The 27,985-nt window shown below is 38.2% G+C and overlaps 1 protein-coding gene across 1 annotated transcript; it reads left to right on the top strand.

Moving 5' to 3' along the window:
• Positions 1-993: 993 nt before the first annotated feature.
• Positions 994-27,961, top strand: LOC103458450 (interleukin-6 receptor subunit beta). The gene is made up of 15 exons (XM_081603363.1): positions 994-1,137; positions 7,820-7,972; positions 9,506-9,653; positions 17,773-17,933; positions 18,026-18,189; positions 18,525-18,690; positions 20,591-20,673; positions 21,148-21,379; positions 22,027-22,215; positions 22,308-22,412; positions 23,682-23,828; positions 24,733-24,864; positions 24,941-25,037; positions 25,137-25,218; positions 25,632-27,961. Exons 2-15 carry the CDS (start codon positions 7,903-7,905, stop codon positions 26,226-26,228), a joined length of 2,373 nt encoding a protein of 790 aa, XP_081459489.1. The 5' UTR covers positions 994-1,137; positions 7,820-7,902; the 3' UTR covers positions 26,229-27,961.
• The last annotated feature ends 24 nt before the right edge of the window (positions 27,962-27,985 follow it).

A 27,985-nucleotide genomic window follows, 5' to 3' on the forward strand; every position in this document is an offset into this window, starting at 1 on the left:
AAGTATACCTCTATACTACAAATACTCTATACTATAATTATATACTGATCAATAGATCAGACTCTCTATATACAGAGCCTGTTAGTCTTTGATGAAGTGGTCCTGGGTTCAATTCCCAACTCTGGGACCTTTGCTGCATGTCTTCTTCCCTCCTTTTCTCCTGTCTGATCTCCTGCAAATGAAAGTACAAGAAGAACCATTTGAAGGGAAATCTATTTAATCCCACGTTACTTACCGGTCTGCATGTAGGTGTATGAATGTGTGCACATTTGCGACTGAGCAAATGTGACTCTAGTGTAAAGCTCCTTTGAGAGGTCAGTGTAGTTATAAAAACACCATGTAAACTGAGTCCATCTAACATTTTCTGTCAGGTGTAACTTTGAGGTTGGGTCCCATCATTGACTCTTTTTCATTGCTGAATAATAAACATTGAACCTTACTGAGGTAACTGAGACCTGAGTTACATGAACCTCACTGAAGTATTCCTAGTTTTCTGCAAACTCTCATCTGAAGGAGCTGACACACCTACATGTGTTCCTGATGTTGATTTTATGAGCCAGGAGTGTCACCAAGTGGGCTGTTAAGGATGTGACATGCTGCTTCATCACTGGAATCTCATTAGAGCAGAAAATAAAGCATGCAGTTAGGGAAAATACTTTAAACCACGACTCAGATACATCCTGAAACTCGGCTGGGGCCCATTCTTCATTTATAATTCCCTTATGATCAACTTGGGGTAACAATGGAGACCGCTTTAGAGAAAAGTGTGGATTTTTATTGCCTTATTGGGGGAGCTGATAATGCAGAAGAACAAATTCTTTATTAATATCAGAAAAGTTTTGACGATCTCTGATTTTTGCCCTTCCCAAATGCAGAAAATATGCGCTCTTCATCAATTAGATCAGAGTTTATTGAACCTATTTTAAGGACCTGAACAAGAAAGCCAATCGGGAGTCACCGAGGACGTCACGAACAACCATCTGAGAACCCCCCCGCCCCCCCTCCTACTTCCACGCCTCGCTCTTTTCTGGGGGCATTGACACGCAACGGGGCGGTGCAGATGTGCTGTCAGGAACCGCACATGTTGCACAATCACTGCCGAACAGACCGCTGACATGCCGGATAAAGCTTTCTCTGGTAAGTGAGCCTTTGATATCCAATTTCTACCTGCTTTATTTCGCTTTGTGGGACGCATGACAGAAAGCAGAGAGTGGGTCATGTGTTTGTGCGAATCGATTTAAATGAAGTATTTGACAACTTCACGCGCTTCAGACAGCGCGTGAAGTTGTCAAATACATTAATAGCGGCAAACTGTAAATAGAAATTTGACCTCAAATACTGAGAGTGGATGTTGTCAGATGTTAATTGAAGGAATGTTTAACTCGATATTTAACTGGATATCAAGTAAACTGCAAAACAATTGGGAGAAGAATATTTGTTGTTTTCATGAATAATCTTGCAGGGCAGGGGTATTACTGTTATAGTGTTGCGTCGACGTTAAAGGGTGGCATTTTTTTATTGCTCCCTCTTTTAACACCACTCAACTGAATGCTGGTTAAAAAAAAAAAAAAAAACAATTCCTATTTTCCAGTGACATTATACATCCGGAATTACACATATTCCAAAACATGAATCTGAAATATTTATATTTAGAGATGTTTAGAAATGTCCCCACGATAAGGGGGAGGGCGGCACGACCCCGACCCAGAGGGGGAAACAAAACAGGAAATATGGGACACAAAAGAGAAAGAGATAGTCTGGATTACGGGATTATATAGGTTACTCCATGTCAGGGTTGCCCAGGTGAAAAAAAAGTATACTTTAGTATACTTCAAACATACTTAAATTGTTGAAAGTACACTTTAAGTAGGCCCTATACTAAGTATTAATGTAGTATATCTGAAGTATACTAAAAATACACCTGAACCAATTTCGAAATTAGTACTTTAAACACACTTAAACATAATTGTACCAAAATACACTTTTAATATACTAAATAAAAGTATACTTTAAGTGAACAAAATATGAATATGTATGAATTTTTAAGTGCCTTAATAATCTTTTACTATTTATTAAAATTGCATACAATAAAAAAAGGATAATCATGATGTAATTTTTAAGAAAGTACCCAATCAATTTTCAGATGTGATGTAAAACCTTATAATCAACGGCATTAGCTGCAGTTCACACTCCAGACCAGATGGTGGCGGTATTGCACATTTTCATTTATTTAAAAAACGCCACAAAGAGAAGAAAAAACTTGAACTCAGGGAAGATAACAGACGCTGTTCAAATTCGCCATTTTTACTCGCATAATATTGCCTTAAAACCAGAGAGAGTGTTGACAATAGTTACTACTTTTGGTAAATTCAAGCTGGTGACGTCCTAGTCCGAGTTAGACGACCACACAACGGGACAACAACCAATTTAAATGAAATGTGTGTCACAAAAGGAGCCCGGTGGGACGAAGGCTGCTAAGTGATGCTGGCTGGTGGTAAGTTTGCTTATTAATTATTTTCATTTAATTAGAAACAGTGCATTAAAGATATATAACTTACGTTGGTTTCATAAATAATTATTTTATCAATTTTATTGTGACTTGTATGATTATTACAATAGGAATCATTCAGCTTCATGGCTGTTTGTTGCGACTTATACTCTTAATTCATAAACTAACCTGGTTTTAATTAAGCTCCATAAGACAGAGAGACTTTGATATTGTGAGGTTGTTGTTCTAACTTGTTCATCAATGATTTTATCTTCAACATGTTTGCAGTCTAGCTAAGCAAATGAAGGTGAAAGAGGAAGTCAGAGAAATCAGGTGTTAGGAAACCTAAATACATTCTGTCTCAGAAGAAGCTCTGACTCCACCAGATCAACAACCAGCTCTGAAGATGAACCTTCACATTGTCTTCATGATGTAAGTTTGGTTTTTCAATGAGGAGCTAGCTACATTTTCAACAACAAAAACTGGTGTGTTACCAGTGCTTAATAAACATGATTTGATTTAAAGATAACTGGAAAGAATTTTTCTCCTTGTTAAGCTAACATTTATCTTTCTTTTTTTTATTTGTTGCCGACTTTCAGGGCCCTGTGATGGACTGGTGACCTGTCCAGGGTGAACCCTGCCTCTCATCTGATGGCGGCTAGAGATGGGCACCACCAGCCCCCCTCACCACCCTGCAAGGATCAGTGTGTTCAGATCATGGATGGAAAGATTTTAAGGTAGTTTGTCTCCTTAAGTCCACACTTAAAACAGCTTCATAGTTAATGCCAACATCAACTGATTCTGACATTGCTGACTTTTTTTTCTACTTCTAACATAAACAGGCAAAGAAGACACCCAGAAATGTTTTTACACCCCAGGCATCCGGTCCCAATCATCATCAGTTCTTATGATGTCACATACATGGCGAGTCCACAACGTCTTAAAATTGTAAGTATTATTTTTTTATTTGCCATTTTTCTGTTCTCTTTAAATACAAATGCTTTCTATGTTTAATTTCTCCATTGTTCTTTTTTGTAGGTTTCTGTAAGGTGCAGTGAACGGGAATGTTCTGTCGTTGATCCTCACTGTCATGTTTTATTGTCACACTTAAATTTTCATGTTCATGTGTTCACTTTTGATGTGTAAACTGATAATTTATGTAAAGTTCATAAAGTTGTGAATAAAATTGGATAATTTTAAAATGTTGGTAATAAAACAAAATATTTGAATTACCTTGGGCATCTTGTGTAATTAATCTTTCCATGTGATTGTAGCCTAAAACAATGTAAGTACTGTAGTGTAGTTATGCATGTCATGTACAAAATAGGAAAGTAGGAATAAAGATGAATTATGAGTAATTAAAATGGTAGTTTATGATCAATAGCAGGAAATCAAAAATAAAAATTAAGTGTAATTTAAATACATTACTAATATATTAATATTTAAAATATTTGAAGTATATTGAATAAATATTTTTAATATAATTCTGACAGAATTATTACAGTCAAAATATAATTATATCAAAATATAATAATAAAGCTCTGAAATATATTTAGAAAGTATACTTTAAGTACACTAAGCACAACTTGAAGTTGTTCCAAAAAAGTACGTTTAGTAAGTTGTAAATTTATACTATTTAAATACTACTAAAGTATACTAAGCACAAAAAAGTTGTTCCAAAATAGTAGTTTAAGTAGATCAATCAAAGTATGTTAAAATTTAGTATACTAAAGTATACTTTTTTTTTCTTGGGTGACTCATGGTTGCTAAAAACTTTACAAGACTGACTGATTTTAGTGGTGTAGTAGGTGTAAAATATTGAATGAATGAAAAGTTGTGCCTTTATGACTGGCTTCATTTTCACTCAACTTTGACACGGGAATTTATAAGTGGATCGGCGCTATTGTCTCAAAGTGTATTTTCAGTAAAAGTTCATGTAAAATGATGTTATGAACTTTATTATTTGGGTATAAATGGTCTGGGCCACTAGCGGAAAAAGTCAGCGTCGGGCCGGGGGGCAGGGCGTTTATCACGTGAGGGGCAAGGAAGCACATTGGCTAAACCGTGAGTCAAATAGTCACTGGGACTGACTGCTATATATTCCACTGAGGGACAGTAACTTTAACATTATATAAACCTTTATGAACAGGCGAGGGTGCACCTTCTCCGCCTATAATCAGACATTAAAGCGACTTGAAACCATTCCTCCCTCCCTGGCACCTCCAGACCCGGGCCCCCATGGGCACCTACCCCCCCTATAGCTCCGTGCCTGTATATATATATATCCCCTCTCTCTCATCCTCTGAGCTCGGTCCTCTACCAGATGCCTGGGAGCTTGAGGGTTCTGCGCAGTATCTTGGCTTACCTATTCTTACTTAGATTAGATTTGTATGTTTTACTCAAGTCTCACTAAATTGTTTATTCAACTCAAGTAATGTGAGTAATGTACATGTTTGGCCTGAGAAAAGTACAAGACTACGTTATTTTGAATAAACTGGATTTGACTATTTTTGTTACTGGAATGAATGCTTAGGCTCAGCGGTGCACAGGAAAGTGTGGGAAGCTTATAGAACGTTTGTGGACTTGAACATTGGAAGAAGCAGAGCTTCTTTAAAGGCGAGTTATTCGTCTTCAGTATGTTTTCATGTGTCATGTATGCCTTTACTATTCGCATACATATGGTTACAGGTTGATTTTTCTTTAAAAAGATGAAGCACAAAAGTCTTTGCAGGCTAATATGCTAATGTTAGCATGTTGCTCATGGGTCCAACATTAGCTAAAACTGCCAAGCCTTTTACTTGAGAGCCTTTAATGTTTTTGTCCATTGTTGTGGAAAAAAACTATTACCAAGCACTGTTCAGATAAAATCACTCAATCAGGTTTATTTATGAATTGTGTACAACACAGAGAAGGACAATCAATCATGAAGCAATTCTGGATGGAAAGCTCTGCCAGGCAGAGACAACATGAGTCTTATATAAAATGACATTTCTACAATTTTTATAGTGAGAAGTGAAAAATTATCCCATACATTTTAAGACATTACATATTCATTCAGTCACTGAAACATTATTCTGTATGATGAAACAAAATCATATACGCAGGATACGAAAAACCCACCGGCATTCATCCATTCATCCCTTTATCGTTTCACCTGTTTGGTAGGAAAAGTTACCCTGCAACCTCTCCTTGCCAGGGAGACAGCCATCTATATGTTTTGTCATCTTTCACAAAACTTTAAAAGGATAAATTTGAAATAATGTATTTGGAAGTAAAGTACCAGCGGGATACCAAGCCGTTTTCTAAGTAATATTTTCAATTGTTTAAATAAAAAATTATTTGAATCCCAAATTCTTCTCTGCAAAATAAGAGCATGCATTTCAATCCTTAGACATCCCTAACACAATAATTATGAATAATTTTATTCTATGTTGCTTATGTTAATGAAAATGTAGGTTTTACACTAATTTTAAATCCTAAGTGTAAATTTAAATCCTAAATGTAATTTAGGTGACATTAAGTCATCCTCCTATGAAAATCTAATTAAAATTTAATATAATCTCATTCTCTTTGATTTTAATATAACCCACGTTATAATAAACAAGTAAAATTTTAATGTTGCCCCATCTGATTCTAATGCTGACACTTCAAATTAAAACAAAACAGTTTCAAAGTGATCTTCCTTCTCTTTGATTCTAAATAAACCCAAGTTATAAACAACCAGGCAACATCTGATGTTATCGTCTTTGGTCAAAGTTAAACATGTAAAAAACCAAGTAATTTCTGAAGTTGATTTTCTCTTTTAAATGCATATTTAAGGATAACAGGACAGTGTAAATCTTCGCTCTCCACTTCGGTCACTCGACAGTGGACCAGCAATAGTTCTTTGAGTGGAGAGCCTTCAGAAACATCTAAACTAGCTGTTACTCTGGACATTGTCCTCTTTGGTGTCAAAACTTGGTAGAGTGAAGTTTTGCTGCTCACTCTGTTGCTGTGTCAGATTTAAAGTCATGATCTAGATGGACGTTACAGACAGGTCGTCCTTCACAGTGGTTGATGTGGATTCAGGTTGTTCCTTCCTTTTCGCCCCTCTCCCCCACTCGGTCTCGGCGTTGCTGCAGCCAAATCCTCCCCCGTCTCTCTCCTCTGGCTTCCTGTCAGTCCAACTGGTTTTGGCATTGGATCTTTGGGTTGTCCAGATCGTCCCTCAGGAAATGTCCGTGTTGTGCACAGATGAAACAAGCATCAACAGTTCAGAGACTTCTTCTCTCACAGCTCCAAAGCATGTTTAGCTTTTCTTCCTCTTCGCTGATACTGGACATACCAGCGGAGGTTGTTAAAGCTCAGTGTCACAGTTTTCTGCCCAAATGCCCAACAGGAGACTGACAGTTGTCCCCTGGAGGTGATTCCGATAAAGGTCTTTAGGATTCTCTAAAGGTTTGGTTCCCTCAATTTAGAAAACCAAAACTCAAGGAATTACCTGGTTTATTGACCTTCCTTGCGGCTCGTGTTTAGTCAGGGTGCTGGATTTGGAGTGGAACCCTCCATGCACGGTTAGTAGCTTCCGAGTCTTAACGTCCGTGGTCTTTACCTCCTCCTTTGTCCAGCTAGTTATTCCTGCAGGGTCTCTGATTACTGGTAAGGCGTAGCTGTTTATCACACGGATCTTGTTCTTGCCATTGAGCTGGTTTCTCATTGTTAGGTATATTGTCACACATCTGATTCCTGCACACCAGGCAATTTCCTATCGGATTTAAACATCTTGGTTTAATAGAAGAAGATTACCCTAAATCTACCAGGACTTAAGGATATGCCCTTCAGATGTTTGAGTAAACAAAATATATCAGCTTTTAAAGTGCTTTGCGTTTTCATTATTCTCATGTTTAATCAGCTTATTATCACATTTACTCACTCTAACCAGAACTGGCCAGTCTTTCAACTCTTTGACTTTATTATTTTGTGTTGACAAGTCTTCAAATTGCAGATCTATCAAGAGTCCATTGTAGTACACACAAGAAACATCTGAGCCACCATTAAATTTAGAGGTATTCTAACTAGTACTTGTCCCGCATTACGTAGAAACACACACTCTGCATGTTCATACATGATAAGTGATAAACTCTGATAAGTTTGTCAGGTTGTGAAATCAGTTTGTTTCTATTTTAATAAATGGCATGATGTCATTACAGGCGGTATAGTTTTAAGTCACAGTGTTCAGGAGGAACATTGTGACATTGTGGATAACTACAGATTCAAATACATGTCTGCAAGATAACTTGTGCAATTAATAAAACAAAATCCACAACCTTTTCCCTTTCATCCTAACTAAAGGATGACTGTTCTCAGCCGTGTGAGCAGATGAGTGTTTATGCCAAATTGCTGCCAACACGATGGGACAAACCGAGTGAGATGGCATGTGGGTGTTCATGGAGCGAAGTTTAGTCACGGCTTGGATCTTCCTGCTGGGAGCCGGACTCACTCTGGGTAACAATCTCTTTTTTTCTTGTCCAAAACATTCTGTGAGCATGTGACTTTCTGTTCATATTTGCCCTATTAGGGATCTGGGATTGTTTTCTTTTTCACAGATCAAGAAAAGAAAAACAATTGCAATGTTCAACAAAGTCTTTCACTGCTTCAACAATGTAGAGTGCTGTTCTCTTTACCAAGCTTGTAATAACTTGTTATATCTTTATCTCCATGATTTAGTATATAGAAAACTTAAAAATGTGCTTTAAACTTGCTGATCCGATCCGTTGTGTGGAAAAGTCAATCAACACGAGTCTTAAATTTGTTAGCAAAAGAGTTAGCAGAAACACACAGACCTGCTTTGCTTCAATTTAAAGCCAATGAAAAGAAATGTGTATTTAACACAAATTTAAATTGATCAACTGTTTGATTGATTTTCAAAGGTAGGAAGAGTCAGAGCCTAGCAGTCATTATAGAAAAAGTGTAAGCTGCTACATCCTGTACAGCCTGCGGGTGCGTTAGGAGTTGAAATAAACGCAGAAATCTGTCTTGAACTGGAATGTAGGCCTTGTTTCTACACCGTTTGTCTAATCTGTTTGTCACATTTAAAAGCATTTTCAAAAATAAACTCAAGGGTCATTGAAGATGGGTGACAGTCTAAAGGCGCTGTCATGGCATTGAAGCTGTGCTACGTGTGTATTCATGTGAATTTTGCCGGCGTCGCCTATAGTTGTATGCAAGGGATTGGCTGTCAAATCAAAGTAAGCGTCCTGCACCGTCTTGACAGACCTTCTGGTAAAACCTTGAGGTAAAACAGCAGAAAATTATTCATCTCTGCACAACCTCCTTCACTTTTTTAAACACCACGGTTAAAAACGTATATATAAAAAAACAAAAACTTTTTTTTAATTGAGAAATTAACTGCAGCTTTGATTTTTTTTCTTAATTTTTTTTCTATCCCCCTCCCTGTGACAGGATAGGTTCATCTGAATCATTACACTGTTTGTAAGGTTTTTTAAATCATTTTTCTCTGACTGTAGAAACTGCATTCTACAGTTAGCAGAGTAACTATTTTCTGTATGAACAACATCCACCGTACTATTATGTCAGGTTCTCTTGTCTTTCCAATTTAGAGGAGCAGATAATAGAAAGGGGTGTCTGCATCAAATCTTGTAACTTAGGGATATAAGAAATCATGGATTACTAATTAGAAGTTTGTAGAAACTGATCAATTTACAGCTTACATTTGTTTTATGGCTACTTAGAGGTTCTGGGAAATACAGCAGTGGTAAATTAAACTATATTGATAGTAATTATTCTTCATTAATGTGGTATTTTTTACCTCAACAGAATAAATCTTTTCAAATTATAGGTTATGCTGCTTTTTTCTCTAAATTTTCAAGACAACAATATGCTGCTGAAAGAAAAAAATGTCCATTTTAGTTATGAGCTAGTTGTATTTTTATTTTACATTTTTTGAACATCACAAATCTTCTTTTTGTGATGGCTTTACTCTGTGATGTTGTTGACTCTTGCGGTTTAATCCTGCAGCCTTCTCTGTTGCAACAACCAAGACCGTCCCTCAGTCGCTGCGGCTCCTCAGCTGTGTGTTCATACCTCGAAGTAACGTCACCTGCCGCTGGACGCCTGGAGACAATCAGGCAACGTACTATACCCTTAAAGCTGAAAAATTCCCAAGGTGAGACTGAGTGCTGATCTCCAGAAAGACTTTGCATGTTAGAGTAATCGGTTAACTCTGTTTGGCACGACGTTGTCATTAGGCTACAAACACAACTTGGGCCTGTTGCATCTTCACAATTTATCTCTATAAATGATGCAAAATATTTTTATAAAGAAAAAAAAACACACAAGGGCACTGCTTTAATTATCTTGCGATTTTAAAAAAAGCAAAAAAAAATTATTTTGATTTTGTTTGTTTTGGCCATTTTAAGATATACAAATGCTAGTTACAGACATGTTTTTGTCTGTAACGGAAACTATAGAGGCCTTAGCGTTGTGGGTTCTGGTTGTTTAAATACAATTATGGGATCTGCAATTTTTTCCTAAGAAACAAATCTAACACTTATTTAAATATAAAATGGATTGAAATGTCATTGACCTGCATGTGTTTTACATTGATTTAACAGTAAATGTTTGTATCTAGTGAACTACTCCCAAGTTAGAAGTTATTGGCTCTGGCAATTACAATTTCTTCAAAAATCATTCATAAAAAGCGAGTTATATCCAGTCCTGAATATTCCTCTCATCAGTTTGCATTTTGGGGTGGATAACACCTGCAATGTGTGGGCCGTCAATCATTTCATAAAAATGATTTGAAAGACTGATTAGTCCTAAGTAGCAGAAATATTCAACAAAAAACAAACAGCTTTGAGTTTTTATACTGAGGAACATGTTTTGCTGAGATAGGAAGGATGCATATTGACAGACTCTGATATTGTCTTTGATGTAAATCTGATAGTCTGTATTCGATAAGGAAAGTCTTGTCACGCACTGAGCCGGGTGTTAGTGTGGGTTTCAGCTAAATATAGACATTTCTATTAATTACTATAAAAAGTTGTCAATCTGTACCATCAACACTTATGTGAAATCAGGTGATAAGCAGTATTAAGAGAATAAAATTATCAACTTCTGGCTCGTTATATTCTCTTATGCTCCCGGATTCAATGATTCCAAGCGTGGAAACAAAAGCCACACAGAGATGACAGCGTCACAATAATCAACATTTATTCAAGACAGATGCATACTATCACCAGAAAAGTGATAGTAATGCTAAATTTGAAAAAAAAAAAGTGAAATATTACCAACTTGAACTGGCAATTTGCGGTGGTTTGCAACTCTGAGGCCAAAGCACGCCGAAGGAGGGGTCAGAGGACTGAGGTCACATGCCGAGAGGTGGAGAATCCAGGACCACCAGGGAACCAGACAAACGGGAGATCTGCTGAGCTGCAGCTTGACATCTTAACTTGCCCATGGAGAACTGTGCAGAGTCCATAGTGTAAAAACACCCGGAACAGGCCAAGCATCTGTAGAGCACAGGGGATACAATGTCCCCTTGTTGAACTGAGGTCAGCTCTTGATAACAGCAGTGTTCATAGGGGCGAAAACTCAGCAAAAGTCACAGAACAAAGGAGGGTCTCCACCCAACGTACTCCATCCCTCATCAGGATGTCTTTGATCCTTGAAGTGCGACCTCCTGCCGAATTCAGCCGTAGCATGCTTCATCAAATAACAGTCAGAGAGCACATCCATCCCTGGGTCCTGTAATGCATCAGCGTGACCTAATAACAGGAAATAGCAGGTAATCTTCACCGACCTAAGTTAAAATATAGGAGATGTCCATCCATCCATTTCCTTACACCCTTGTCCCTTAGGGAGGTCGGGAGGTGCTGGTGTCTATCTCCAGCTAATGTTCCAGGCGAGAGGCGGGATACACCCTGGACAGGTCGCCAGTCTGTCGCAGTATAGGAGATGTCATCACTTCCAATTGACAGTCCAGCATCAGAGGCACAGTTTATAGTTGTAGCACTGTGGGCAGCTATGTCTTGGCTTAAAGCAACAGCAGACACCTGAAGCCAGATGCCAAGCGACACTATCATCTTACACCTTCCAGCATGGTTCACAGCCTCAGAAATGAGAGAAACATGACAACAAAGAATAAGAAGTAGAAAAAAACAGAAGAAAGCTAGTCATACATTGTAGAAATCTTAATGAAATTTAGCAAAGGTATAGCAGAATTCAGCAGAAGAAGCAGAAGTTTGTGTTTCTGCTTCTTATTCTTTGTTCTCACCTGAATTATTTGAAAAAGTCAAAAGTGAAACAGAGCTTAATAAATATGATAATTTGCACAGAAAGTGGAAATTAGTAAAAAAGCAGAAATATTTAAAAAAGTTGAACAGTCAAACATAGCAAAAGCAGAAATTAGTAAAAAAAAAAACCTGAATATTTTAAAAAGTGAAACATAGCAAAACATAGCATAAAGGAGCAAAAGAAGCATATTTGCAGAATGATTGATGGAGAAATGCAAGAAACATGAGAACAAAGAATAAGAAGTGTCTGTCCATCCGTCCATTATATACAGAAAGGTAGACAAACAATATTTGTATAAAACCTTAAATATTTGAAAAACATATCAAAAGATATATAGCATAGCTCAACAGAAATATTTGACAAAGTGCAACAGCAACATACAACAAAAGATATAGTATAGATTAGCAAAAGCTAAAATAAGTGTAAACCCTGAAATATTTGAAAAAGCTCATAAGGAAAACTATGCAAAAAGCATAAATTAAAAAAGTAGAAATTAGTACAAACCTGAAAGAGTTGAAAAGAAATTATAGCAAAAAGCAAAAATGGTACAAAAATCAGAATATTTTGATATATGAATTGGTAAAATTGATTAAAGTTTGCAAACAACCTTTGTAGACAGTAAAACCAATAAAGCAGAAGGCATACACGGAAAGGAAGATAAGCAGAATGCTAACACACAAACAGAAACCGAGCACAGCAAAGAAATACATTGAAGGAATAGAATGTGTGACATGTCTGTACTCCAGAAGAGTTTGACAGAAAACAGTAAAACCTGTAATAACAACAGCTGTAAAGTCTTATTTTTAAGAGTTAAAAGAGTTGAAAAAGTAAAACATTGCAAAAAGCATAAATTAGCAGAAGCAGAAATGAGTTCAAAATCAAATATTTAAAGTGAAACATAGCAAAACAAATAGCATAAAGGAGCAAAAGAAGCAGAACATTTTGATATTTGAATTGTTAAAATTGATTAGTTTGCAGAAGACCTTTGCAGACAGTAAAACCAGTAGAAACAGAAGGCATATACAGAAAGGTAGACAAGCAGAATGCAAACACACAGATACAAACAGAACACAAGAGAAAAACACATTGAAAGAAAGGAGAAGGTGTGACATGGCTGTACTCCAGTAGACTTTGACAGAAAACAGTAACAGTGTAGCAATGATAGTAATAGTTCCATAAAGTAGACACACGTGGCTACGATTTAATGCATAAATTATTTCTCTACAGGGAAATATGTATGAACAGCATCATTTTGTTTGTCAAAAAGCATTAAAAGTTCATGAACGGCAGTTACTAGAGTGTACACTCTAGCAACTGACTACAGTTACAGAATTCCATGTATTTCAACAGGGCAAAAATTTGCACAAAAGTGCAAAAGTTAAGTTTACCAAAAGTCATAGAAATCTCCACAAGAAGCAGAATGATTTGATATATGAATTAGCACAATTAGTGAAAGATAGCAAAAGTAGTTAATAGGGGTTGCACCGATTAGTCGACTAGTCGATTCTTTTCTCTGCAATGATTTTTTTCTGGGCCAGTCGACTAGTCGCAATCAGATGACAAAACAGAGTTTTCCAAGGAAATGGAAGAAGGTGGACTAGGTGAGTTCGGAAAACTCAAATTGTGTAAAAATGTAAATAATTTAACAAAGACAAACTGTAAATTACAGCATAGGCTCCCGCAATAGGGGATTTGCACGGCGCGGTGGTTAGCGTGGCACCCCGCATATAGAGACTTTAGCCCGCAGTAGTCAGGAGTCCGACTCCGGTCCTCCATTCGCTGGGCCCAGGCCTCTCTCCCCCCGCTTCGCTCTCTCTACCCCCTTACAGTCAGATTGCTGTCAAATAAACTAGTGCCGAGAAAAAAAAAAAAAAAACTACCGAAGTAATGCGCGACTACGCGTCATGATGTCAGGCTTTTTTATCCCCCCAACTGATCAGCGTCACCGGTCCGTATTGAAGTTTTTAATCTGGCAGCTTTACGCTCTTATAAAAATATGGTTTGACTACATCTGGAAACTAAGTCCAAGCTTCATCCGGAGGGTCTGATAGAGGCGATCACGGCCGCAGTCGTCCATCCATCCATCCATCCATCCATCCATCCATCCATCCATCCATCCATCCATCCATCCATCCATCCATCCATCCATCCATCCATCCATCCATCCATCCATCCATCCATCCATCCATCCATCTTTGCAACGAGCCGTCTGTCCATCCATCCATCCATCCACGCTCTAATTCACGCGTGCACACAAACGCACGCACGCACATCTATTCAAATGAAAGCTTAAATGTGGCAATATTGGTTTACCGCAATCAACAGCTATTGCGGGGACGGATGGCAACTTGAAGAAATCACCACATTTCTAAAATATTTGAAAAAGTACAATAGTAACACATAGCAAAACAAATAGTATAGATTACCAAAAGCAGAAATCTGTATAAAACATGAAATAGTTGAAAAGTGGAAGATAGGAAAATAGCATTAGAATAAATTAGTACAAAACCAGAAATTGTTGAAAAGAATACATAACAAAAAGCACAAAATAGCACAGGAAGGTGATAATTTTGATATATGAATTGATAAAATTGATTAAAGTTTGCAGAAAACCTTTGTAGTAAGTTACTGTCTTTGTAGCAGACAAAGCTACACCTTTGCTAATGAAATTTAGCAAAAGTATAGCAGAATTCAGCAGAATTAGCAGAAGTTTGTGTGCAACCTAAATTATTTGAAAAAGTCAAAAAGTGAAACAGAGCTTGAGAAGTAGCATAATTAGCACAAGAAGCAGGATATTAGCACAAAACCAGAAATAGTTGAAACAGCTGAACAGTGAAACATATTAGAAAGTATACATTTGCAGAAGCAGAAATTAGTACAAAACCAGAAATAAGTGAAACATAGCAAAACAAATAGCATAAAGGAGCAAAAGAAGCAGAAATGATTGATATATGAATTGCTAAACTTGATTAATGTTTGCAGAAGATCTTTGAAAACAGCAACACCAGTAAAAGCAGAAGGCACATACAGAAAGGTAGACAAGCAGAATGCTGAGACACAGATAGAAACAGAGCACAAGAGAAAAATGCATTGAAGGAATTGGAGAAAGTATGACATGACTATACTCCAGAAGAATTTGACAGAAAACAGTAAGACTTGTAGCAATGATAGTAATAGTTCTTTAAAGTAAACTTATGTGGCTACAATTTAATGCACAAAATTATTTCTCTACAGTGAAATATGCATGAACAGCATCATTTTGTTTGTCAAAAAGCATAAAAAGGTTTTTTTTAAAAAGGCAGTTACTAGAGTGTACACTCTAGCAACTGACTACAGTTACAGAATTCCACCATGTATTTCAATGGCGCAAAAAATTTGCACAAAAAGGCAATTATTTCAAAAAGTACAATAGTGAATTTTAGGAAAAGACATAGCACAAATCTCCAGAAGAAGCAGAACATTTTGATATATGAATTAGCACAATTAGTTGAAGTTAGTAGAAGTAGTTAACGACTGAAAAATCTGAGCAGGATCTCAATAAGTGAGAATGCGGTAATGCATTCTCACTGATTAAAAAATCAACAGTGATGCAGGAAATCTACCTACTATTTTAAATGTAAATAAACATGGCATAGATGTTTAAAAGCTGTTCAACTTTAGGGGGCGTTTACACGACAACGATCCAACAAAAACGGCACTTTTGTTCCGTTTTTGTTGGATCGTTTGCACGATAACGTTCTGATTACGATCTGTGGCCCCGTTTACACGACAACGATTTCGGGGAAAAATGGAAGAGTTTTGTTGCGTTTGTAGTGCGCATTTACACGAAACCACCGAATGTTTTCTCTAACAACGGCACAGATTGAAAACGGGTTCCAGAGTGCGATATTAACTAACTAACCGACTGAGTTGAGTAAAGCTGTTGGATGCAGGTGATGTTAGCTAAAAGATGACTAGCTAATATCAATACAGCACGTTAAGCTTGTTAACAAGTAGCCTGTAGGCTGCTGGTGTTGTTGTCTATGTTCAGCTACGTAGATTAATTTTGCCCCCCAAATTAAGTCGATGCCCCTCCTGTTAAACTCGTCTGGAGCCGGGGCTGGTCCTGGTCCGTAGTTCTCTAGATAAGAGCGCTGAACAAGCAGCCTGTATTTTGCCACCTGGGCGGTGCGGAGCGGTGAAGAGACGCTGAGGGAACCGTATCTGATGGGGAAACAGTAACACCAGCATTGTGAGTAGTTTCTTCTTCTTCTGAGGATTGTAGGAAGCAGCTATGTTTTGCCTCATACTATGCATGAGCTGGGGATTCTCTGGAAGAAAAGATCTGTTTTCTATGTTTACACGACAACGGAAAACGTTACGTTTCAGAAATATCGCACTCTGGAACCCGTTTTCAATCTGTGCCGTTGTTAGAGAAAACATTCGGTGGTTTCGTGTAAATGCGCACTACAAACGCAACAAAACTCTTCCGTTTTCCCCCGAAATCGTTGTCGTGTAAACGGGGCCTTAGCAATTTTAATTTAATAGAAGCTTCTACACGACAGACACCGTATTTTGGTCAAGCAGGAAGGCAATATAAGAGCTCTTTACCTAAATAAATAAAAAATTCACTGTTGTCGAATGAAAAAGTCAAATTATTGATCAACCAATTTACAATTAACCATATCTATAAATTGACCAATTTAATTAGAGTCTATTTTCCCTTTCCCCCCTGTTGATATAATAAAATTATCATTTTGAAAACAATTTTGAATTTATGTTACTGTTCAAATAATTCACTGAAAAACCAAAACTTAGTAAGATGTTCCACCATTTCTCCAATCATCCATCTAATGTTAAAAATAGACTGAGATGTTTCAAATTTCAAAGTTCTATCAGTAGGATCTTATCTTTATAAACCCCCCTGTTTTTTCATATTTCCAAAGGAAAAACAATTTATAGGTGGAGAACCAAATTTGAAGAATTGTCCCCATAATGCTAAAATTTCAACATGTCCAATTAGGTACCCATGTATGATATAAAACAACAGTTAATTCAGTTAGCAAGTTAGTTAGTTAGTTAGTTAGTTAGTATCTTAGAGGAAAAAAGAAAACCGAATAAAAAAGAAAAAACCATAGCGGCTAAGACAGTCTCGCAATCACTACATTTATCTGCTGTAAGCCAAGGCTGAAGTGTCGTTGCTCCTGATGAGTCATTAATTTAACTGTGCAAGCTGATGAGTCTGTTTTAACCAGATTGTGATACCAAAATATGTAGCATTAACACCTTAATAATTGCGTGTAAAGCAGTAGTAAAAGCAAATCTATGAAAAAAGATTTACTGTGTGTTTGTTTCTTGGCATGGCTCGTTGTCACACTGCATTTTGCAATCAGCGTTTCCTCTCAAGCTGATATTGATCTTGACCACATTGTTTGAATGTTCTTTTTTTTCTTTTCCTGTTTTCTTTGAAAGTAATTTTAACAGCTCTTACATATATGAACCAATGAAAGTTGCAGTTTATTGTTGTATTTAGTGTTGTAGCTGCCTGCTCTTACCTGTTTGCCTGTTTTTCAAATATATTTTGCTATAAAAATATGAGAACCAAAGCAGCCTCCTCAAAAACATCAGTGTGCAACAATGAAAAATAACCAATGTGTATTTTAATCTCAGCATAAATACGGCTGCTGTTTGCATCAGGGAGACCGAGAAACAGAGAAGACAGATGAGGGAGAAAGCTGTTGAGAGGTTTAAAGCTGAATTATGTTTGAACAGAATATGTTGAGCTTTGGAAATCTCTCAGAAAGAGCATTTGTCAGCAAATCAGTCAAGATTAAAGTTTCATACTAAAATATATTTGTGGTTCAAAGCCTACATCTCCCTGTCACACCAGGGAGGACTGGGCACATTACAAATTGTTTTATTTTTATTTTGCGGTTTGTCTTCGTCTATGACACAAAGTCACAATAAAACACATTAACATTTAAGGGGTGTGCATGCTTTTCTTTTTTAAGTTCAAAAAGCTCGACATTCAGCTGTACCACAACCGGGTTGAGCTGCACCGCAGGAATCAACAGATCTGGACTGAGGTTCATGTTTTGCATCAGCGTCATATCGCACGGCATAAGTAGAAATGTTTCATCTAAAATTCGGTGCCAGTCTGCAAGAATAGAAGGTGAGGCTGTGGTGGTCTTTCTTCCCCCACTTGTAACACCACCATTCATCCCTGGGTCGTCTGCTGACCTTGCCTCTTCTTATTTGTCTTAGGAAAATTGGCTCCAGTGAGTTTGGACAGCGTCCAACAAGTTGACGGTTCCCCTCACTGCCTGAGTGTGTCCTGGACAAGTAATGTGACACATTTCCCCCTGTCTCCTTCAGAAATTGAAGCTGGACAGCTGGATTCTCAAATAAAGTTTATAGCAGAGGGAGAGGTGAGCTGTACCGAATTTGAAATCAAGAACATTTGTTCATATAGCAACATCAGGGTGTAAATGTTAAACAGATTTTCAGTTCTGTCAGGAGGAAGACATCTCACCAAAGTCATACTCTTTTAAAGTTGATTCTAACTTGACCTAAAGGAGTAAAATATGTCTTATTTAGAGGCAAACAGTGAGCGGAAAATGTGAAGTGTTTTAATATAAAAAATTTTTATTGGGAAGACCAAACCGCATAGAATTGGTAAAAAAAAAAAAAAAAAAAAGAGCCCAGATAATGTCTTGTTTAACATAAGTTCATTTGTGCCGTTCTGTTTCTCTCGTCCACACAGGTAAATGCTCAGGTCAGGAATGTGAGTGTAACTGGATACACTTTCCAGGTGTGCCTCTTCAAGCCATACACCTTGTATACGCTTGAGATTCGAAACCGTTACCTGGGCGAGGCCAGCCCCTGGAGCGAGTGGAGCAACCCATTTCAGGGAAGGACAGCAGAGGCTGGTCAGATGAAACATTATTTTAATAGTAAAACTACTATAAGCTTATAGCAATGATAATTATCACAGCAGGATTGGAAGCTAGAAAAGAATGTATCTCCGTTTTATTCAAGACACAAAATACTCTGTTGTTTGAAAATTTCACTGTGAGGATCTGAGTTTTTCTGTTTATTTTAGGTTTCTGTGTCTAGTGAGTCTCTGTGTTGTCCTGTCCCAGGTGTGTCTCGTTTCAGTGATTATCCCCTGTGTATTTAAGTCCATCTGTTGTCTCTGTCTCTTGTCGGATCCTTGTCGTCGTTGTGTCATATATCAGTCTGTTTGCCAGCTCTCCAGTAGAACTGTATAGTCCTTTTCGGTTTAGCTCCGTGGTCAGTCCTTTGTTTCTGTTTCTGCCGGTTTAAGCTTTGCGTATGTTCTCTGGCGTACCACCTGAACTGGACTGTTTGAGCTACTTCCTATTAAACCAATCATCATCATCACCTCTCAATCTGGGTCCTGCCTCCGTTCAGTCTCACCACCTCCACCTCAACTCATGAAACTGCTGCTCTTCGTTTATCGCCACATTAAGTTTTAATTTAGGCAAATCAAACAGCATCTTTCCACAAACACCACATACCAGCTGTCAAGCATGCTGATGCTTGTCAGTTCAAAATACCTCTTGAGTGACTCCGCTCTGCCGATGTTCAGACGATCTAGGCCAACTTGTCAAATTTTCCTGTCAATCAATCAATCAAATTTTATTTGTATAGCACATTTCAGCAGCAAGGCATTTCAAAGTGCTTTACATAATTCAAATAAAAACAGCAAGTGACTTTGCTGTTATCGTAGCCGGCGAAGTGCGTAGCGCAGTGAAGTGGAGATGCCTGCAGTAAATCCACAGTGATAGAGAAACCATTGCGTTCTTTAAAGGCCTGCCTGCATTCATATATTCTTCTAACTGGCAACTATCATCACATAGCTGCACCGCTAACACATTATTTAAGCACCCAACTGTGGAGTCGTTCCGCAGACTCTGGCCAGCTTCCTTTCCTTTCCTGTGATTAGCTTTCCTCATGGTTGCAGATGGTAATGTTAAATCTTTGGTTCATGCTCGTCAGTATGAATTAACATTTATTGCACCAGTCAAAAAATGTGTCCGTTCAGAGCCTTGACAACAGGCTCGGAGATAAATTATTATATGTCAACATGTCTGACATATAAAGCCTTGTTAGATGACAGCAGTGCACTTATTTCCAGTTGGATTTTGGTTTGGACTTTAACTAGGCCATTTTAATACATTATGATTTAACTTGACCTTTTCATTGTAGCCCTGGCTGTAAGCTTAGGTGGGTGTCCTACTGGAAGATTTACCTCTGCATCAGTCTGGAGATGTTTGCAGTGTTTATCTGTTTTTCTTTCAGGTTTTCCCTTGCGTTTCGCTCCATTCAGCTTCAATTGATTCTCCTCCCTAAACTAAACCTACACCCCAGTTTTCCCATTACAGTCCAGATATGTAGCTCATAATTTCATAGCTCACATACTTTTTCCTCTGCCAGGAAGTATTCCCTTAAGAGGATGTTAGATTTTCCGTTAATGATCTATGTACAAAGAGAAACACAGTCATATAGGGAAGATGTGAGGGAGAGATTGATTTTAAAAATGTCTTTCCAGGCATGTCAGGACTTGTTATCGTTTGACTTCTTTTCTCACAGTTGAGAGTGAGCAAGGTGAGTCAGAAGAGAGGTGTCGTCAAATTAAAAGACCGTGTTTTCATTGGTTTTGAGACTTGTTTAAATCAAGTAAAACAAAGAACTGGTCTGTGTGAAATAAGCGACGTTGTGCTCTTGCCTCGAATGAAAGTATCAACATAATTTCATGTGGTTCCTTGTAATTACTTTGGTAATTTCCATGCTTCTCGTCTTTAGCCCCGTCTGCAGCACCAACTCTCTGGAGGGAGGTGGGACTTATCGGCAGGAACGGATGGAGGCTCGTTTCTCTGCTTTGGAAGGTGCGTGTTTGTTTGTTTGTTTGTTTGTGTGTGTGTGTGTGTGTGTGTGTGTGTGTTTGTGTGTGTTTGTTTGTGTGTGTGTGTGTGTGTGTGTGTGTGTGTGTGTGTGTGTGTGTGTGTGTGTGTGTGCATGTGTGCGCGTGTGTGTGTGTCACCTCTCAGCGTTTGACTCATGATTTCTAATGCCAGTTTGTCCCCTGCACATCCGTTTGAGCTTTAGAGTTTCACAGTTTAATAATCTTTGGATGTGATTAGTTTTCTTAATCGCCGTCTTTCGCAGCTGATTTGTTTTTGTATCTCCCTGAAATTACTTTTGTGTTTCTTTATTGGATTTTTCAGAGCTGAGATTATTATGAAAAGTCTTCCACAGTTTCCTTTTTGTTGGCTTGCACTGCATGATCATAATGTCTGTCATGTCAGAGCAGCTTAATTCGAAGTTTCCTTTGCCTTTTTCCTTATTTGTGTGGTATTTAGCCACTGCCTCGCTTCATGGCCAACGGCAGAGTTGCCTTCTACAATGTGACTTGTCGGGCAGAGGATGGTCTGACTCTTAGCGATTACGGGAGCTGTGGAAAACTGCAGCATGAAAACACATCCTGCAGCTTGCCTCTTCCTGCCGGACGTTGCTCATGTAGCCTGACGGCGTCCACCTCTGCAGGGTCATCGCCCAAAGCCCTGGTCTGGATCTCAGGCTCCTATGAAAAAGGTAAAGCTACAGCCAGACACGTCATCCTGCAATAGCAAAACGCCTTGAACTTTTCTGCGTTTGGTTGCCTTAAAGCCACAAGCTTCAATTTATTTTACTGGGATGAGAACAAACTAAAAGAGCTTTAATCAGAGACGCTACCAGGAGGCGTATGGTAACTTTGATTCAGGTGGATACGTTTCTTCAGTTAAGACAAAATCTTTCTGAAGAAACTAGATGTAGACCAATTTAAGAAGAAAACCTGTTAGAGGCTTTGTAAGACTTGAGACTGGAAACAAATGCATTTTCATTACAGAAAAGTTTCTTACTCAATTATATTCTCAACAGTGGAGGTTGGTGTTGTTTCAAGACAAAACGTGAAAAAGTTCAACAATTAGAAATTCTTTCTGCATCATTCATGGCGCTGGCATTGAGGTTTTTGGTTTCCTAACTCCGTTGCCTCAGGCCAGATGGAAGACAAAGTAGAGGCTCCCTGAGCCATTGTGCACACTTGTCATGAACATCGAGATGACTTATGAAAAATGACAGTACAACAATAATATGCACCGATCCGCAAGGTGAGCTGAGTCAGACGTCAACGACTGACAGCGTGAATCATTGCTGTGCTGTTATTGTCGCCATCGCCTTTGTTTTCTCTGTGCCTCCAGAGCCGCTGGCTCCGGCCGAGCTCACGGCCACGCCGCTGGGTGACGACAGCGTGGAGGTTCGCTGGAGGCCTCCGCCAGATCTGTCGGTGAGCGGCTTCGTGGTGGAGTGGGTTGCAGTCAGAGAGGAAACCAGCAGAGTTCTGTACTGGGAAAAGCTGAATAGTTCCTCTACCGAGCTGATCATCACAGGTAGCCCAGCTGGATCTCCTCTTCTGCAGTGGGAAACCGTCATGGCTAGATGTTTGTATCATTACAGGCATTTTTTAAATTTATCTTTTTAGAGGGAGTGAAGACAATGGAACGTTACGCCGTCTCCGTCAAGGCTCTGTATGGCGAACAAGGAGCAGGAGGAAATTTAACGCTCCATGTTTATACGCAGGAAGGAAGTATGTGACCGACACAGCATGTAAAGAGATAAAATAAAAAAGTCTTATACAGGAAAAATTGGGATGCCACTTAAGATTTAGCCTTTCCCTCTTTAGCTGAAGGAACTGAAAGGAGACACTTCTTGTAAGTGTTGGTGTTTGACGTTGAACATTTTCCCGACTCCTCACTCTCAGTTTTATGAAAGTGAAAGTGAGGAGCTTCCAATGTGATAGTTTTGAGTTATTGTCATGTTGGAGGCTCAAATTCTGCTTTAGCTGTCAAACATATGATCTTACACGTTTTCCTTTAATGCACAGAACAACTCGTGGTTCTGTAATGGTGAGCGGGTCATGGCTTATTAAGAAAGTAAAAGTGAGGTTTTGGCTTCCTGTGGAAAACCCGTGCTTAGTTACTGGGCAACTATTAGTCAAAAGCGGCACCAAAATAAGAGAAGTAAATATTTTCACCTCACTTGTTTGTTTTTTTATAAAATTACTAGTGAAATCATTTAAAATCTTAACATTAATCTGTACAATTTTGAACAAGAATGATCAACTGCAGTCCAAGCTTGCAGTGAACAAGACATGTCTCCACCCAGTACTTGGACAGCACCGTTCAAAATTGTATAAAAATTAGCTGTAGGAAACTCCTTCATTGCACTACTGAACTTTCCTTGTCTTTTTTTATATGTTTCTCTGCTTAAACAGCTGCTTCTTATACATTAACCCTGTTTCAAAACCTGTTTCTGGTCTGAATACAATGAAAAGAACGGTTGAAATCTTACATTATAAGCCTGGTGGGCCACCAGGCTTTCCTGGCAATCCCATCAGGCTAAGCATTGTTTGTTTATTTATTTTAAGTTTTTTTTTTTTTAATGTTTGCCTTTTTTAAGACTTTATGGTTGTTGTTAGTGATATACAAGACTTAACAATAACTAATTACCAGGTGATCTTTTCAAATTTCCTGTAAACGTGAAACTTTATGAAGTCAAAAACACAGTAGGCCATTGGATGACTGCTCTAGCGCCCCCTACCACCAGGCTTAGCAAGTTTTCTGGTGGGAAACCCTGAATTCATCAGTAAAAGAAACTTAGTAGTTGAGTTCATTTTTACTCATTGTCTCCTTCACTCTTCCTACTGCCTGATTGACAGTAACAGAGCTACATTTTGCAAAACTTACATTTCAAATGTATCCAGAACCAGTCGGGTGCTTTTAAAGAAAACAATTTCTGTTTTTTTTTTCTTTTTACAGTAATCTGTAACGTTTCTTCTCCTGTTCTGCATCCGCAGCACCCTCAGCTGGTCCTGATGTGCGGGTGGAGCACATTTCTGAAAGCTCAGTGGAGCTCAGCTGGAGTCCCGTACCTGTGGAGCAGCTTCATGGCTTCGTTAGGAGCTACGCCCTCGTTTGCACCACCAGAAACCAGCTGGCAAGGAGTAAGCAAAGAGTCACACACAGAGCATCCATTCCCTCGGATATACAGACTGCTGCTGAATTTTCCTTTGGTCTAGTAACAACGCTGACATATTTGTTGTGCTTTTTAATTTACTTTTTATTTCGTAATGCTATCTCAACAGTGACTGTGAAATAAACCACAAAGGAATTTTATGTGATAGACCAACACAAAGTTTCTACATCCTTCTGTTTCTGGATCTGGAAAGAGAAGCAAAATGATACCTGGTTATGATTTTTAGTCAGTCAGTCAGTCAGTCAGTCAGTCTGTCTGTCTGTCTGTCTGTCTGTCTGTTTTATTTAGTTTGTTAGTTTATCTATTTAGTTGGTTCACTTATTTATTTAGTTAGTTGTCAGTTCTTTTATTTGGTTTATGTATGCATGTATTTTGTTTTGCTTTTGTTTAGTCATTTATTTATTTAGATCCTATGCAGTTTATCTCCTTTGCACATCTAGTGTGTCTATCTAAACCAGAACTGCAACTAATGATTAGTTTAGTAATCAATTATTCTGGTGATTAATCAATTAATTGGATAATTTCTTTTTAGCTATTTAAGCTTTTTTTTAAAACATTAAAAATCCATTATATAACATTGAGATTAAATCACTCTATCGACAGTACTGGACTCTTTATTAATCAAGTCACAGGATTTTATTCTGGTGTTTCAGAGTGATAGGAGCTGAATACATGTGCAAGCCACACCTTTCAGATAATGGTATTTATCGGTCGAGTCAAGTTTATTTATATATTGCATTTCAGCAACAAGGCATGATACCTGTTTTACTGTTTTCTTGGTCTATCTCATAAAATCAAAGTGAAAATCATGTTTGTGGAGTACGGATGCTTTAATGTTGAAATCTTTCAAACTATTTTCACTGTTTTCTCAGGTGTAACTGTGCCAGGCGACCTCCACCGCTACACTCTGGAGAATATGTCGCCTGGTATATACGACATATTCATTCGCGCCAGCACCGGCGCCGGTACTGGTCCAGCTGGGAACCCGGCTAACGTTCACATTGGTAAAGCCCAACATGCGCTCAATATTGGCAAATATCGTAATACCGATGACTTTAACTCGACTTTATGTGTGTGAAGGCTCTGAGGAAATATCGATAGTGATCTGCATCATCGTTCCACTGCTGCTGATGTCACTGGTGCCGATTCTGATACTCCTTCTGGCTCAGAGGAGAGTGTAAGGCATAATGTTGTGTTTTGGTTCTTGTAGTAAAGCAGAAGCCTTTCTTTATGACGTGTTTGTTTTATTTTAATAATTCTCCCTCTGCTTTTTTAGGATAAAGAAGAAGCTCTTCCATAGAGTGCCAGATCCTTCTATCAGCACCGTGTCCCAGTGGAACCCTACAGCCAGCTTCGAGGTAACGGGGCTCAGAAAATGTTCAGGTCGTTTTAATTTAAGGAAATGATAGAACTTTATAAGACATATATTTTGTATTTTATTACTACCCAGTTTGATTAATTTCAATCAAACTGTTCAGTTCAGTTTGTTTAAATTCAGTTTATCATTTGTTTTAATTGAATTTATTAACATTCGGTCCTGCCTGCTGTGATTCCATTAAAACTTCATTTCCAGTATATTTCAGGTGAGTTTAGTTCAGTAACTTGATTTGAAGGGACATATTGAGTGACATGACGTATGTTATCTTCTTTATATATTTTCAGCCTACAGACGTTTTTATCTCTGTGGGTTTGGAGGCTCCACGTCTGCAGCTAGATGATTGTATCTGTCACACAGCAGATTCTTAAAATAACTTGTTTGTTTTAACCTCAGCGCAAGAAGCTGATTATGGAACAAGAGAAGCCAGAAGTCAGCTTCCCTAAAGTCATCAGGAGGCGAGATCCAGAGCAGGCCCACAGCTACATACCCATCTGCAAAACTCAGCTCTGTCTCGACCCGCAGCTCTCCTCTTTCCCAGCCCGAGCATCAGATAGAGGATATATCACAAACGTGACCAAGACCCAGTCTGCCAATGATCTTTCCATCAGGCCCTGCAGCTACTCCACTGTCCTCTGCAACCAGTTCAACCAGAACCTGTCGTCCTCTCCTCAGGCCAGTCAGGAAGCCGATATGTGCTGTAATGATAATAACCAGCCAGCAGATGGAGTCAGTGAGTCATTAGTCATTTTTCTGGAGCGCCTTAAAAGCCTTCAGTCTTCTTCACCGGACTTCAGCTGTACTCTTCCTTCCTGCGTCTCACTTGCTCACCAGACTGACTCACCGAGGTTAAACTCGACGCTGTCGGCTTATAGGAAACTTCCGTCTGACAGCTTTGCATCAACATTTCCCTCTCTTGCCTTTATGGATTTATCCTCATCCCCTGTGGAGTTTGGCCCTTACATCTCCACTGATCGCTACATTAAGATTTAAGATTATTTTCTAGCAGGAAGTGTCCAAAAGATAATTACAATGGGGTATCATTTTTGAATAATATCTCAGTTTTTATTTATTCGTTAATTTAAACAAATTATTTATACCCTTGTATCAATGGAGACGTCTTCAGTGCTTTTTGCTTACCTGCTCTGGTATTTTTGCTCATTTATGTTTCGCAATGAACTCAATGTTTTTGAGGCTGTTTGCACCATTAGTGAATCAGTCACATGAGAGCAACCTGATAAGTTTTGGTCAAAACGTGTTAGCAAATACTGACTGTAATTCCTGACTTATAATAATGATTCTGTCAAATAAAGTTGTGGAAGTCAACTTCAGATAAAACAAAAATAGTTACTGTCTAAATGTGTCTAGACCTCACAGTGAGATATATATGTATATATATATATATTCTCTTATTGATGGTTGTAATATGTCTTTGTTTTAAAAGACTTGGTGGAAAGCTCGTTAAGTTTACGTCAGCCCAAGTTTCGCTAAACATTCCAGTCATTTCTCTAAATTTATGATCACAGAGCTGTGAAAATGTCGAGTCGCTGCTTTTTTCGGTGTTTGAGCCGTTTTGAAGTTTTTTAAATGTGAATATTTGACTCTTTATTCCAAGTGGGGCGACAGTGGGAGTTCATCCTGTAACCGGTCTGAGGAAGACCCTTCACCCGCCTCGCCTCCGTCAGACTGATCCTAAGCACCACCAGTGTGTGAATGTGTGTGTGAATGTAGCTTGAGGCGCTTTGGGTTTGATTAAGCGCTCTGCAAGTACAGGACATTTACCGTTTTACTTTATGTTGGGAATGAAACGTATGTCTTAAACTGTAAATAGCAAACTGTTGTGCCTTTAACTTTCACTCGAATGTTTAAAACTGCAAGCAGCTGAAAACCAATCCAGATCCTTTGTTGATTGGTGGGATTTTGTGTTAACAGGTTTGAAACTAAAATCTTAATTTAATAATCTTAATAATTTTGATGTAACTGTATTCCAGCACGGCAAGAAGTTGTATTTATGTTTCTTGTTTTCTGATCAAACTTGTTCCGTTTCCTCTTAACATTGCTGCATTTTGGAGAGTGACAAAAACCTTTGTCTAGTTTGTAGATCTGCAAAAGACAAACTGTTGAAGTAAGATTCAGCTTCAAAGAAATGAGGCATGTTTATTGCATGTTTTAAATTTGTGACCTTATTAAAACATCTGCCTTGTCCATAAAGCTTTTCTGCCTTGAAAAATGTTGACACTGCTTATTTGACGCCCGTTTTTTACGTAAAGTTTAAAATATTTAACAGTAATTAAAATGAACTTAAGTGCGAAAAGAAAACATTACAAAGAGGAACGTATTTTAGTTACTGTGATGTAGAAAAAGTTGAAATGTGTGTTTCTTGTCCTCTACATTTTGAAGAACTGGTTAAAAGTGTGACCATGTACATTTGAAACCAGATTACAACCTTTTCCTGTTTTTAGTTGAGTTAGAATTACCAACATTATTTCTATGTTACATTTAAGTGATATATATGTATATTTTTTTAGATTTTCTTTTAACCTTTTTGCATTAAACATTTCTTGTACAGATGTTTTACAAACAGGAGGGGTGCGGGTTGGAGTCCCCCCATTGATTGTTTATTCGATGTTGCATGACTCTTTGTTTTTGTGTTTAATGATGTAAAAGCACTTTGAAATGCCTTGATGCTGAAATGTGCTATACAAATAAAATTTATTTTGATTTGAGCTTGGCTGGTTTATTTAGATGGT

This window comes from Poecilia reticulata, chromosome 22, assembly GCF_904066995.2.
Source record: "Poecilia reticulata chromosome 22, P_reticulata-male-v2, whole genome shotgun sequence".
Taxonomy (NCBI): Eukaryota; Metazoa; Chordata; class Actinopteri; order Cyprinodontiformes; family Poeciliidae; genus Poecilia; species Poecilia reticulata.